This window comes from Schistocerca cancellata, chromosome 2 (genome assembly GCF_023864275.1).
Source record: "Schistocerca cancellata isolate TAMUIC-IGC-003103 chromosome 2, iqSchCanc2.1, whole genome shotgun sequence".
NCBI lineage: Eukaryota > Metazoa > Arthropoda > Insecta > Orthoptera > Acrididae > Schistocerca > Schistocerca cancellata.
Window position 1 is genome coordinate 203,485,355 of NC_064627.1, and position 15,089 is coordinate 203,500,443.

Here is a 15,089-nt window from a genome sequence, read left to right on the forward strand (position 1 = left end):
TGAACGCTTGTTTTAATAAAATGTTTTGGTTTCTGTTGTCGACTGTCAAATGTTTTTGCGAAAGATCGAATGTTATTGCCAAACTTATGAGTGTAACTATTGAAGTATCTGTGGTCTGTTCGTGTATCCATTTGCGTGTGCGTTTGTGTATGTGTGTGTGTTTTGGTGTGATATATATTATTTGTGCTGTGTGTGTCTGTATTTTCGTATGGTACGATTTTTTTTTGCTGTGTATCGGTGTGTCCAGATGGTGTGGGGAAGAGTTTTTTTGTTTTGTGTTATCATTTCCTTTATTAAGTGTAGCAGGGAGCCTGTGCTGATGTGTGTTTGTTCATTTATCACATGTTTGTTTTATGTTATCATTTCCTTTATTAAGTGTAGCGGGGAGCCTGTGCTGATGTGTGTTTGTTCATTTATCACATGTTTGTTTTCTGCTATGGCATTCTGGATGTGGAAGGGCTTTCTCGATGTGGAAGTTTTCTTGAGTTTGTATAAGATGTTTGTCATGTTTGCTTATTCTCATTAGTTTCATTTCTTGTTCCATGTTTGATGGTTGTAGTGTTTGAAATGCTCTGCAAGTGTAGAGTAGTTTGATCACATGTTTGTTTTCTGCTATGGCATTCTGGATGTGGAAGGGCTTTCTGGATGTGGAAGTTTTCTTGAGTTTGTATAAGATGTTTGTCATGTTTGCTTATTCTCATTAGTTTCATTTCTTGTTCCATGTTTGATGGTTGTAGTGTTTGAAATGCTCTGCAAGTGTAGAGTAGTTTGATCACATGTTTGTTTTCTGCTATGGCATTCTGGATGTGGAAGTTTTCTTGAGTTTGTATAAGATGTTTGTCATGTTTGCTTATTCTCATTAGTTTCATTTCTTGTTCCATGTTTGATGGTTGTAGTGTTTGAAATGCTCTGCAAGTGTAGAGTAGTTTGATTCATGCTTCCAGCATCTGGTGGCTTGCTGGCTTAGGTGTGATTGGCCTCCAGCATCTGGTGGCTGGTGTGATTGAGGGGTTTGCCCAGGCTTACATGCTATTTTATTTGTTTTTATCTTTAATGGACTTGTAGTCCGGGGTGATATGTTACAGTACAGCATCACCGGTCTATTATGGTCTAACTGTGTTGGTGAGTCGGTGAGTTTCCACAGGGCAGTGAGTCACTGCAATTCACATTAGTTTCATTTCTTGTTCCATGTTTGATGGTTGTAGTGTTTGAAATGCTCTGCAAGTGTAGAGTAATTTGATTCATGCTTCCAGCATCTGGTGGCTTGCTGGCTTAGGTGTGATTGGCCTCCAGCATCTGGTGGCTGGTGTGATTGAGGGGTTTGCCCAGGCTTACATGCTATTTTATTTGTTTTTATCTTTAATGGACTTGTAGTCCGGGGTGATAGGTTACAATACAGCATCACCGGTCTATAGCGGTCTAACTGTGTTGGTGAGCCAGTAAATTTCCACTGTGCAGTGACTGCAGTCACTGCAATTCACTTTGGAGGTGTGGCGGTGGGACTTGTAGTCCCGTACCACCCTCTGACGGTGATAGTACTACATGAGTCAGGCAGAATTTATTGCCTAACATGGGCAGGTGCGATTATATTGAAGCCCTGTCTCGTTATGACTGGTCGCAAGTTTGTTTCACCTGTGAGAGAGTGTGGCAGAGATGGTGAAAGAAGCGACTGTCAGACGTTTGAAGACAGACATAACCATTCTGAGGAAGCCTGCTTACAAAATTTAAAGAACATGCATTAAATGATGACTCTAGGAATATACTACAATCCCCTGCGTATCGCTCACATAGGAATCGTAAGGACAAGATCAGGCTAATTACAGCACGCACAGAGGCACTTTAGCATTCTTCCTGTGCTCCGTAATGAAAGGAACAGGATACAATGTTACGTACCGTCTTACATGCATTTCGCGGTTTGCGGAGTACGGATGTGCATATAGATATAGATGTGTTTGTAGCGGACACGACAGCATGTCGTGAGTTAACCAATTTTGAACGTAGGATGATAATCGATGCAAGATGCATGAGTCAAGCATTCAAAGATAACGCAAGTTTTCCAGTTTGCTAGTTTCATATTGTGTAGGACGGGCCTTCAGCACGGGAGAAACACTGTTTTTGTGTGATTTGACAGCTGAACAGGCAACCTCAGATGTTTGAAGGAGTGAAGTCACTTCATCTCCGCAGTGCTATTCCGAACCATCGGCGGTGTACGCCGAGTCAGATCGCCACCGATTTGAATCTGGGGAACCTCTTTTCTATCAGGACTACACGAGGTCAAATGCACCCATAAGATTTCAGTATCTGAAGACTGAACATCACATCAAGTGTCTTCCCATGAACTATGGCCACTCAGAGTACTTTTTCTCTTAGTGCAGTGCGTAGCTCAGAGAAACAGATTGACAACACAAGTGGACTGAAATCTCTGATTTTTGCTGATTTGGCGTGAATTGTTTATATGTAACCTTTTTTATGAGTTAATAGTTAAACATAGGACCAATAACTTTAATGTGTCGGAATGCTGAGAAATGCGACAGTTGTTGTGCATCTTTTCACTTCAGTGTCTCGCTTGTTGTACACAATGGTAAGGTGAAGTGAGCTACAGAGTGGCGTGGCAACTGTCATCGTAGGGAAGTTGAGCATGAGTTGAAATGGTTAGCGAACAAGTGAACAAAGTAAACAGAAGATTAACTTGTATTTTTTCAGGTGTACAAAGACTCATTACAAATAGTGCAGCAATAAGAGTCCAGCTATCGCAGTGTCAACTAGGATGAGGCTTGCTGTACTAAGCGCGAATGATAGTAGTGTAGCAATGAGGTTCCAAGAGCAAGTGGGTTGAGGCGCTGCTGCTGGCCACCCCATATCGTGGCAGCAGAGGGCGCTCATGGTACAGAGCCACTGGAAGTGTGGCTCAGTGAGCATACACCATAGGATCCACCAGATCCCAGACGACCACTACAAGCAATTCCACTGCCAACACTGACGACCCTATGGCATCGATTTGTGATCCCTCGTCACTTACCTGTGTACCAACACTTATAAACTAATTTATGCATTCATACAAAACCCATTAACTACATAATACACTACTACCCATTAAAATTGCTACACCACAAAGATGACGTACTACAAACGCCAAATTTAACCAACAGGAAAAAGATGCAGTGATATGCCAATGATTAGCTTTTCAGAGCATTCACACAAGGTTGGCGCCGGTGGCGACACCTACAACGTTCTGACATGAGGAAAGTTTCCAACCGATTTCTCATACACAAACAGCAGTTGACCGACGTTACGTGCTGAGACGTTGTTGTGATGCATCGTGTAAGGAGGAGAAATGCATACCATCAGGTTTCCGACTTTGATAAAGGTCCAATTGTAGCCTATTGCAATTACTGTTTATCGTATCGCAAAAGCGCTGTTCGCGTTGGTCGAGATCCAATGACTGGTAGCAGAATATGGAGTCGGTGGGTTCAGGAGGGTAATACGGAACGCCGTGCTGGATCCAAATGGCCTCGTATCACTAGCAGTCGCGATGACAGGAATCTTATCCGCATGGCTGTAACAGATCGTGCAGCCACGTCTCGATCCCTGAGTTAACAGATGGGGACGTTTGCAAGACAACAACCATCTGCACGAACAGTTCGAAGACGTTTGCAGCAGCATGGACTATCAGCTCGGAGACCATAGCTGCGGTTACCCTTGACGCTGCATCACAGACAGGAGCGCCAGCGATGGGGTACTCAATGACGAACCTGGGTGCACGAATGGCAAATCGTCATTTTTTCGGATGAATCCAGGTTCTGTTTACAGCATCATGTGGTCGCATCCGTGCTTGGCAACATCGTGTTGAACGCACATTGGAAGTGTGTATTCGTCATCGCCATACTGGCGTATCACCCGGCGTGATGGTATGGGGTGCCGTTGGTTACACGTCTCGGTTACCTCTTGTTCGCATTGACGGCATTTTGAACAGTGGACGTTACATTTCAGACGTGTTACGACCCGTGGCTCTACCCTTCATTCGATCCCTGTGAAACCCTACAGTTCAGCAGGATAATGCACGACCATAAGTTGCAGGTCCTCTACGGGCCTTTCTGGATACAGAAAATGTCCGACTGCTGCCCTGGCCAGCACATTCTCCAGATCTCTCACCAATTGCAAACGTCTGGTCAATGGTGGCTGAGCAACTGGCTCGTCACAGTACGCCAGGCACTACTCTTGATGAACTCTGCTATTGTGTTGAAGCTGTGTACGCAGCTGTACCTGTACACGCCATCCAAGCTCTGTTTGACTCAATGCCCAGGCGTATCAAGGCCATTATTACGGCCAGAGGTGGTTGTTCTGGGTACTGATTTCTCAGTATTTATGCACCGAAATTGCGTGAAAATTTAATCACTTGTAAGTTCTAGTATAATATATTTGTCCAATGAATACCCGTTTATCATCTGCATTTCTTCTTGGTGTAGCAATTTTAATGGCCAGTAGGGTAGATTAGCAACTTATGTTTCGTGAAACAGACAAGAGAGTCTGTGCAGTTCTGGAGGATACAGACAGGGATGTGGAGCCATTCCATTTGTAGTGCCTTGGCCAACTGTGCTAGGAAATTGAAATTTGTGGTAAGTTGCTATGGGACCAAACTGCTAAGGTCACCAGTCCCTAGGCTTACACACTACTTAAACTAACTTACGCTAAGGACAACACACACACTCCCACGCCCGAGGGAGGACTCGAACCTCCGATGGGGGTAGCCGCGCAGAGCTGTGCTAGGTTTCTCAGTTGAAGATCCATGGCGCGAACAGCCTGATTGTGGTGGGCCCACAGATACTCCATTGCGCTTAAATTTTGGTGGCCAGGGGAGTACAGCAGACTCATCCTGGTGCACCTCGAATCACAAACGTACACTGCTAGCTGTGTGACACGTTGAATTGTCCTGCTGGTAGATGCCATTGTGCCGAGGAAGAACTAACTGCATTTGAGGCTGGACATGGTACCCAAGGATAGACGTATACCAGTGCCAATACATTGTATCTTCCAGAACGACGACATCACACGGAGAATTCCCCAGATGCTAGCGCTCCCTTCTCCAGCCTGGACTCTGACGATTGTTGCAAGGTGCTTGCTTTGAGATATTTGACAGCTATGTAGCACATCACGTGATTCATCTGAAAAGGCCACCTATCAGCACTCAGTGGACGTCCACTACGGTATTAGCATACAAATCCCAGTCTTCATCGCCAATGAACGGCAGTCCACACTGGTGCGTAAAGCAGTTGCCTGCTGCAGAGGCCCATCCGCAGTAACATTAGTTGAAATGTCGTTGCGGAAACACTGTTGGTAGCCTCTTGGTTCTTCTGGATAGTCAGCTGCTCTACAGTCGCACATCTATCCGTCGTTCGCATCTCCACGGTGGCACTCGACCGGTACACAAAGCTGACCTTCAAGCTTCCCCCCCCCCCCCCCTAGAATCGCTAGCTGCCGTTTCTGAGAAGAAATATACATCTACAATAACGGACAATATGACTTCTTCAACTTTTGTAGTCCTGTCTTCCTCAGTTGCGTGTAATATTACGGTATATTGATAATTTTTACTTATGGACCGTCTGACAGCAACTGAATAAAACACAATTTTAGTGCCATACGCGTTTCGCCTTTATTTTCTGCAAGGCATCATCAGTGGCCTGGAATATGTACATATGTTAGCTATTTTATTTACATTTTGTCACTGTGCCTATAGGTTATAAACAGTTCTGGTGGTTGGTATTTTGTATTAAGTAGTAATATTTTGAACTGTACTTACAGGTTGCGTGGACAATTTCTTACATATTACGCTCCTGTTGCATTGTTCTTCTTCTTATGATCGCCAATTTGCGTTTTTTTCGACATTCCACAGCACTATGCACTGAACGCTTGTTTTAATAAAATGTTTTGGTTTCTGTTGTCGACTGTCAAATGTTTTTGCGAAAGATCGAATGTTATTGCCAAACTTATGAGTGTAACTATTGAAGTATCTGTGGTCTGTTCGTGTATCCATTTGCGTGTGCGTTTGTGTATGTGTGTGTGTTTTGGTGTGATATATATTATTTGTGCTGTGTGTGTCTGTATTTTCGTATGGTACGACTTTTTTTTGCTGTGTATCGGTGTGTCCAGATGGTGTGGGGAAGAGTTTTTTTGTTTTGTGTTATCATTTCCTTTATTAAGTGTAGCAGGGAGCCTGTGCTGATGTGTGTTTGTTCATTTATCACATGTTTGTTTTATGTTATCATTTCCTTTATTAAGTGTAGCGGGGAGCCTGTGCTGATGTGTGTTTGTTCATTTATCACATGTTTGTTTTCTGCTATGGCATTCTGGATGTGGAAGGGCTTTCTCGATGTGGAAGTTTTCTTGAGTTTGTATAAGATGTTTGTCATGTTTGCTTATTCTCATTAGTTTCATTTCTTGTTCCATGTTTGATGGTTGTAGTGTTTGAAATGCTCTGCAAGTGTAGAGTAGTTTGATCACATGTTTGTTTTCTGCTATGGCATTCTGGATGTGGAAGGGCTTTCTGGATGTGGAAGTTTTCTTGAGTTTGTATAAGATGTTTGTCATGTTTGCTTATTCTCATTAGTTTCATTTCTTGTTCCATGTTTGATGGTTGTAGTGTTTGAAATGCTCTGCAAGTGTAGAGTAGTTTGATCACATGTTTGTTTTCTGCTATGGCATTCTGGATGTGGAAGTTTTCTTGAGTTTGTATAAGATGTTTGTCATGTTTGCTTATTCTCATTAGTTTCATTTCTTGTTCCATGTTTGATGGTTGTAGTGTTTGAAATGCTCTGCAAGTGTAGAGTAGTTTGATTCATGCTTCCAGCATCTGGTGGCTTGCTGGCTTGGGTGTGATTGGCCTCCAGCATCTGGTGGCTGGTGTGATTGAGGGGTTTGCCCAGGCTTACATGCTATTTTATTTGTTTTTATCTTTAATGGACTTGTAGTCCGGGGTGATATGTTACAGTACAGCATCACCGGTCTATTACGGTCTAACTGTGTTGGTGAGGCGGTGAGTTTCCACAGGGCAGTGAGTCACTGCAATTCACTTTGGAGGTGTGGCGGTGCGATTATAATTTTTTTTTTTTAATGGACTTGTAGTCCGGGGTGATAGGTTACAATACAGCATCACCGGTCTATAGCGGTCTAACTGTGTTGGTGAGCCAGTAAATTTCCACTGTGCAGTGACTGCAGTCACAGTACTACATGAGTCAGGCAGAATTAATTGCCTAACATGGGCAGGTGCGATTATATTGAAGCCCTGTCTCTTTATGACTGGTCGCAAGTTTGTTTCACCTGTGAGAGAGTGTGGCAGAGATGGTGAAAGAAGCGACTGTCAGACGTTTGAAGACAGACATAACCATTCTGAGGAAGCCTGCTTACAAAATTTAAAGAACATGCATTAAATGATGACTCTAGGAATATACTACAATCCCCTGCGTATCGCTCACATAGGAATCGTAAGGACAAGATCAGGCTAATTACAGCACGCACAGAGGCACTTTAGCATTCTTCCTGTGCTCCGTAATGAAAGGAACAGGATACAATGTTACGTACCGTCTTACATGCATTTCGCGGTTTGCGGAGTACGGATGTGCATATAGATATAGATGTGTTTGTAGCGGACACGACAGCATGTCGTGAGTTAACCAATTTTGAACGTAGGATGATAATCGATGCAAGATGCATGAGTCAAGCATTCAAAGATAACGCAAGTTTTCCAGTTTGCTAGTTTCATATTGTGTAGGACGGGCCTTCAGCACGGGAGAAACACTGTTTTTGTGTGATTTGACAGCTGAACAGGCAACCTCAGATGTTTGAAGGAGTGAAGTCACTTCATCTCCGCAGTGCTATTCCGAACCATCGGCGGTGTACGCCGAGTCAGATCGCCACCGATTTGAATCTGGGGAACCTCTTTTCTATCAGGACTACACGAGGTCAAATGCACCCATAAGATTTCAGTATCTGAAGACTGAACATCACATCAAGTGTCTTCCCATGAACTATGGCCACTCAGAGTACTTTTTCTCTTAGTGCAGTGCGTAGCTCAGAGAAACAGATGTCCGGAAGCGTCATCAGAAAGTAGAAGTTACTGAAAACAACGCCGAGCGCTGGTCCACCTTTTGTGCAGCAAACATTTGCTTGTACGCCCCTCTGCCCTGTTCAGAAAGGCGTGGACTAATTCCAGGCGGTGTAACGTCCCTAATTCCGACACGCCTGTTGCATAGGGTTCTGGCTGCACTGCGACACAGGCCAGTTCACGTTTGCTGCCTCTAACCTCGACACTATAGCGTCGTTGAATGTCTTTTGCCGCATCAGCTAGTGCCATTAAGTTCTGCCTCAAGACACCGCCTACAAATCTTAAGAGGTCCAACATAGTATTTTTGTTACACCATACATATCGCTATATAAATTGTCGTTCTGTAATGATCTCTGACGAGATTAATAAATTTCTAAAGGTGACGAATCTATTGTAGATGTGTCTGTTTTGCTGCAATTTTGCTCACGCTGTAAACTTCTATTTAATTGTTTCAGAGAACAAACTTTTCCTGTTCGTTGCTTTGACGTCGCTGATAAATGGATGCGTCACCTCCAAGATATTGGTGGTTGTTCCAGCGCCTTCCATCAGCCACCAAAAGCCGTTCCATATCTTGACAAAAGCTCTGCTGCAAAGGGGACACCAAGTAACTCTATTCACTGCAAATCTTATGAATGTGAGTTTTAGAAAAACTGATAAATAGTCGAATCGAATAGAAACATTAATACTTGGTCTTATTGTATTGTTCACGATAAAGGATGACAGCCAAAACAGTTGCAGGATAAAAATTTATTGAAATTCTTGACCAAGGTTTCGGTATATATAAATATACCTTCATCACAAGTAAAAAATCTGAAATTACATCATGCAGTGGAGGTTAATAAAACAATTGTGCCAAAGGCGTCGTCAATAATTAAGATAGGCGAAGTACTGGTGCTAAACTGTTCGCATTGACCCTGTGCACATAGTCATGTTGTAAAAATGAAGATGTCTTAATTATTGACGACGACTTTGGCATAATTGTTTTATTAATCTCCATTGCATGATGTAATTTTAGATTTTTTACTTCTGATGAAGGTATATTTATATATACCGAAACCTTGGTCAAGAATTTTAATAAATTTTTATCCTGCAACTGTTTTGGCTGTCATCCTTTATCGTGAAGAATTTCAACTGTTGCTGTTGCAGCCATGTTTAAAATCTTGAAATTATTGTATTGTTAACTGATAGAGCTAACGAAAATTGTCCCACCGGTACAAAAACAAATTCTCGTTGAGAGGGCTTGGCGATTACATTCTATTATTCCAGAGGGGCAGCCGCCTCAGTTGACTTTTTCTTGCCAGCCTGAACACTTTGAAATGTGTTCATACCGGTTGGCTGTAATTGAAGTGCAGATGCTCACTGAGGTCCAATGTGGGCTGTAATTATCGTACGGCAGCGAAACTTGGTAGATATGCTAATGCGTTAATGCAGAACCGATATACGTTGAAAAAAACAAAACAGTATTTTCAATTTTGGCGCTGTACAGCAGACGTCTCGAGTGCTCGTGCTGAACAAATTATGTAAGCGGAGGTTGATGATAAAATCAACATTATACCTTTCTCACTTGTTTGACCTTTCCTGTCCATGTCCCATTCCTAAACCACTGTATCTGTAATTAGTTAAATATGTCTTACTTTTGGCCGGCCGTAGTGGCCGAGCGGTTAAAGGCGCTACAGTCTGGAACCGCACGACCGCTACGGTCGCAGGTTCGAATCCTGCCTCGGGCATGGATGTGTGTGATGTCCTTAGGATAGTTAGGTTTAAGTACAGTAGTTCTAAGTTCTAGGGGACTTCTGACCACAGCAGTTGAGTCCCACAGTGCTCAGAGCCATTTGAACCATTTGAAACATGTCTTAGTTTTGTTCACAGAGCCAAATTAGCACCTGGTGGCCAAAACTGGAACTAATTTTTTTCCAGCGTAAATCGGTTTCGCACTAACGCGTTACAATATCTACAAAGTTTCGCAGCTGTGCGGTAATTACAGCTCAGACTGGACCAATGTGAGTAGCTGTACTTAAATTATAACCACCTGGTGCAGGGAGAAATGTTTGTGAAAGATGTATATATATTATGAAAAATGTCGGTTTGTTTGGTATGTATGACCGAGTATTTGGAATATTTACCACTTTGAGCATCTTTGCATGCCGAACATAAGAGTGATATGTTTTCTTTGCCTTCCGGAAGTTGTAGTATTATTGACTAAACATATGGCGAAGGAGTCGGAAACAGCTGTCTGTCAGAGAGGGAGAGAGTGTTGTGTCATGGCAGGGAAAGGCGTGGGTGACGGAAGTGCCGATCCTCTTCGTATGCAGGGTGAATTCTTAGTCGTGTATTCAGTATTCTCATTCGTTTCCTCTACCACGATTAATTTAAAGAGATTTTATTACGAATCTAAACGAGTAATGTTCACGTTATTTTAAAAAGTGTTAAAAGTATTCAGTATGGTGCATGAGAATGTTGACAAAGATAATGTTGAGAAAGAGAAAGAGTTCATGTTAGTTCGTATTTTTCTGCGTTATTAAAAGGTTTCAGTCTAATTGGAAAATACCCTCTTACTGATTATGAAATATTTCACAGAAGTTTATCCTCAATGATTAAGTGATAAACGTGTTTGGCAAAAGGCTGCACTTTTATACTGTTACACCTTGTACCATTGCGTGAAGAGTGTTTAGTATTTTTCAAAAAGGACAAAAAGAAGCCATTTGTTACAGTAGGTAGTGATTTATTACGGCTTGTCGTTCAGTACATAATTTTTGCAGTGCATTTCAAGCAGAGTCGAATTATCTTTTGCTAAGATAAGAAACAGTTGTAGGGTCTAAACAAACCTCTTGTGAGAATATTAGACTTATTTTACATCGTCAGAATTTCATGTAAATGTAACACATGCGTTTTTTTAACTGGGCACAGTTTTTCTTACGCACCCACCATTGTGTGTGCTTGTTCACGAGAAAGTAATTTAGAGTATTACTGAGACCCATTGTATACATTCCTTTACAGCTAGTCACATGCAGCTAATTATGTTTGTGTTTCAGAGTAAGGTAGCAATGGCGACTATAGATCAGACACTGTAGTCGTAATTTAAAAGTACTTCCTTTCACGTTGCTACCAAGAAGTTGTGGCACACACAGTATGTCCAGTTATTAAAAGTAAAAGAATATTAGTTTCAGGTGTTCCCATTCTTATATGTTTAACATATAGCATGACACCGAAGTCTTTGCATTCAAAAAGTGCAGGGGCAGTTGTGCATATATCTGTGTATTGTCTCATCAGTCTTCTGATTGGTTTGACGTGGCCTGCCATAAATTCCTCTCCTGTGCAGATCTCCTCCATTTCTGAGTAGCACACACACACACACACACACACATACGCATGCACGCATGCCCATCGCCGACATTTATATCTTGGTTATAACCCAGTCTCTGCCTTCCCCTACAATTTTTACCATCTTCAAACTCTCAAGTACTATCAGAGCTATTCCTAGACATCTTAGCACAGCCTATATTCCTCTCCCTTTTAGTCAGATTTTTTCACAGGTTCCTCTCGTTGCTGATTATTACCTTACCAATCCACCTAACTTTCAACATCCTCCTACAACACCACATCTCGAACGTTACAAATCTCTTTGTTCTGGTTTTCCCACAGTCGATAATCGCCCCCATACACTGCTGTGCTGCAAACGTCCATTCTCAAAAATTTCTTTCTTAAATTAAGGCGCATTATGTGCAATGTCATTATCTTTTTTGAGGGGAAGATAAACAGGAAACAGAAATCTCATTGAAAACTGTGTTTGAGAGGGTTACAATAACCGCTAGTTATTCCAATCACTCAATAAAGATAACAGAAAATGAGAGAAAATAGTAGCTACACGTACTTCCCAAGGTTTCATTACTTGGGAAAGACATGAAGATACAGGAGAAAATTGCGTGTTTAGGTAGTATTGCCAAACAGATTAACATTGGACTGATATAAAATTTCTTCATGGCACACTTTATATTGTCAGTACCATAGTAAATAACACTGTCCACTAAAATACATAATTATGTTACCCTTTTTCTTTTATGACGTTTCCAACTGACAGTTTGTGGTAGTTCTTGTTTTACTTTGTTTGATCCTTTCCTTAAACGAATGTTTCTTTCTCAGGCATCTAGTGATGAACTATTGAATGTCAATGTCTGTGTCTGTCAAATTTCTGTTGCTGTATAAAACACTGGTAGCACGTTTTGTGCAAATACATCAAGGCTTCACGTTTCTTTGGACTTCCCAATACACACTTGGAGTATGGAGGGGGGGAGGGGGGAGCGGGGGTAGTTTATGTGTTCCAGAAGCGTATGATATCAAAAAGAATTATTGGTTCTTTTTCCCATTTTTTGTCCTGGGACGACCGTATCTTTTGATGATGCTAATGATTTTATTGGCAACATCTTGAACTTGGCACCCATGTCATCGGTGTTGTAATTTTGCTCCTTAGTGGAACTTTGGGCGTCATATTCAAACTCTGTTTTGAAAACAACAACCAATTCTGGGTTTCCAGATAACTTTTCTCCCTATACATTCAACTGAAGAATGCTGTAGTTAACGACCCAGAACTTGAAGAAGAATTTTTTCCTCACCTAAAAACTCAATTAACATTTTAGCTTTTTCGTGTCGTATCTAACCAGTCACAGGCATGCCTTTTTCTCTTGTTGGGTGGACCAAAGATAAAGAGTTTTGTCTATTTTTTTTTGAAGTCGGATGTTTCCATCATTTTTCTACGAAGATTATTCACAGTTAGCTCTAGAAATTTAAATTCCGACTTCACCCTCCTCTGCAATGGTAGAAAAACCAGGTCCCCAATTGGCCACAGCAGTTTTCAATAAACTTCCTTTTTGAACTTCATTGATAGCACCTAATTTACCAGTGCAAGTAATTACAACACGTTTCCACTTAGGCCCGTTTCACACTGGGACACTGGTGACGGTCGCCAGTGACGGTCACCGGTAATTGTTGTGAACACTCCTGGATCACCGGTGTCCGACACCGCAGGTATTGCCAACTGATCAGTTAGTGAGATGGACTTGAGCGAGGAGGAACTTTTGTTGGTAGTTCTAAGCAGGAGGAGGAGAATGAAGACAAAACGATTATTACACATACATCCACTGCTACATGATCGGCTGGAGAAAGGATTGTTTTATACTCTTTATGTAATTTGAGGATACATTAACTATTGAGTGATTGCAGGGCATGTCACCTTGTTTAGTCTGCTGGTTGGTTGCATCGGTTCCAAAAGAGACATTCAATTTCATCTGTACAAATTTGTGGTGAAGCAAATAAAGTTGATGAAGAAAGTGCGAACAACTGGTTGCAGGAATTGAACCGAGTGAGGGGAGGTATGCCTCGTGTGATGTGTTTAGCATGGATGAAACTGGATTTTTCTACAATCTTTTTCCATATCACACCCTAGGGATAAAAGGTGATAAGTGTCACGGTGGAGCACGAAGCAAACAACGTGTGACCGTTGTACTGTGCTGTAATGCCGATTGCAGTAAGGAGTTTCGTCCCTGGGCTATCGGTAAATCCGAGAAACCACGTTATTTTAAAAATATAAATATGGACACTTTACCTTGCATTTACTCTCACCACAAGAAAGCTCGGATCGATAGCACATCATTTCGCAAGTGGCTTCTTCCTTTTAACAGTCGAATGGTTGCTCAAAATAGACAAGTTGTTCTTACATTGGACAGAAGTTCTGCTCATAACGTTCATGATCTGAACCTATCCAACATAAAGGTTCAGTTTTTTCCACCCAACGCCACAAGCCGCCTTCAGCCTTTGGACCAAGGCATAATCCCTCTCATAAAGAGAGCTTACAGTAAGTGACTTGTAAGAGCTGCAATTCGTGCTGCTGAAAACAATAGTGCAATCCCAAATTGGAATCTGCTTGACGCAATAAAAGCCATCACAGCAGCCTGGAACTCAGTATCGCCACATCACATAGGGAAGTGCTTTAGCAGAACTTGGAGACATAGCAACACTGAAGATGTCCACGAGTTAGAAGATGCCACTTCACCTGATGAATGGACAGTTCTGCAGGACGTTGAGCAGCCTGGGATTAGTTTCGAAGAATTCATTAGTGTAGACGACGATGTTGCCGTATGTGCTTCTGTGGAATCGGATGTGCCGAAAACTGTGACGAGGTGCAAGAAGGGCCATCAGAAGAAAGTGACGAGGAAGAGAATACAGATACCATTCCACCTACCCATCAGGAGATGTTTACAGCCTTGGACTGTATAGAACTGTTCGCTTCAACATCCGACGTCACTGCTGCGTTTACGTTCCCAAGAACGTCAGCGAACCATGACCGAATTTTTTTCCAAGAAAGTAACGTACATAATTTGTGAGTACTTGGATTTTACAGTCACTTTATACTGTTGTAAGTCTACAATAACGTAACTGATAGTGTAGTGTATTACACATTAGTGTACTGCTGTACGTGTATACTTATTAAAATCTGTGTTTTTCACTTAATACGAATTTTTTTAACACGAACTCCTGATTTTTCGGTCCCTTCGGATTCCTGTTAACGATGTTTTACTGTATATCGACTGGGTTATAGATGATGGTACATTGAGAAGGATCACAAACAGTAGTAGATGATCTGCTGATTTGGGTCGTAAGAAATGTACACTAGCGTTTCAGATCTATAGTACTACGCTTTCGGTAGAAATGTTGTCTGGGATTTGGAAACAAATCTTTCCATTCAAACACATATCTGCGTTGGATCCTGTAAAGAAGTCCTTCAATGATTACAGCCACTAGTGAATCATATTTCTGGCATTCACGTGTTCTGTATGTGATTTAGCGCACTGTCTGCTTGCGATCGTTAATGGTAAACCTGCCGGTCATCAAAGGACTCCCATCTCATGTGTGATGAAACGTGACACATTCCTCTAAATGAACCATAATTTATGCTATGTGCTCCATCCCCCTGTCGCATCTTGGTGTAAAATTGAGA

General features: G+C 41.9%; 1 protein-coding gene across 1 annotated transcript in view; it reads left to right on the top strand.

The window, feature by feature from the left end:
* LOC126144504 (UDP-glycosyltransferase UGT5-like) overlaps positions 1-15,089 on the top strand; it is a 142,869-nt gene that overhangs the window by 26,875 nt on the left and 100,905 nt on the right. Inside the window, exon 2 of the mRNA XM_049915495.1 lies at positions 8,554-8,732. Within this exon, the coding sequence (XP_049771452.1) occupies positions 8,554-8,732 (179 nt within the window). The remainder of the gene's footprint in view (positions 1-8,553; positions 8,733-15,089) is intronic.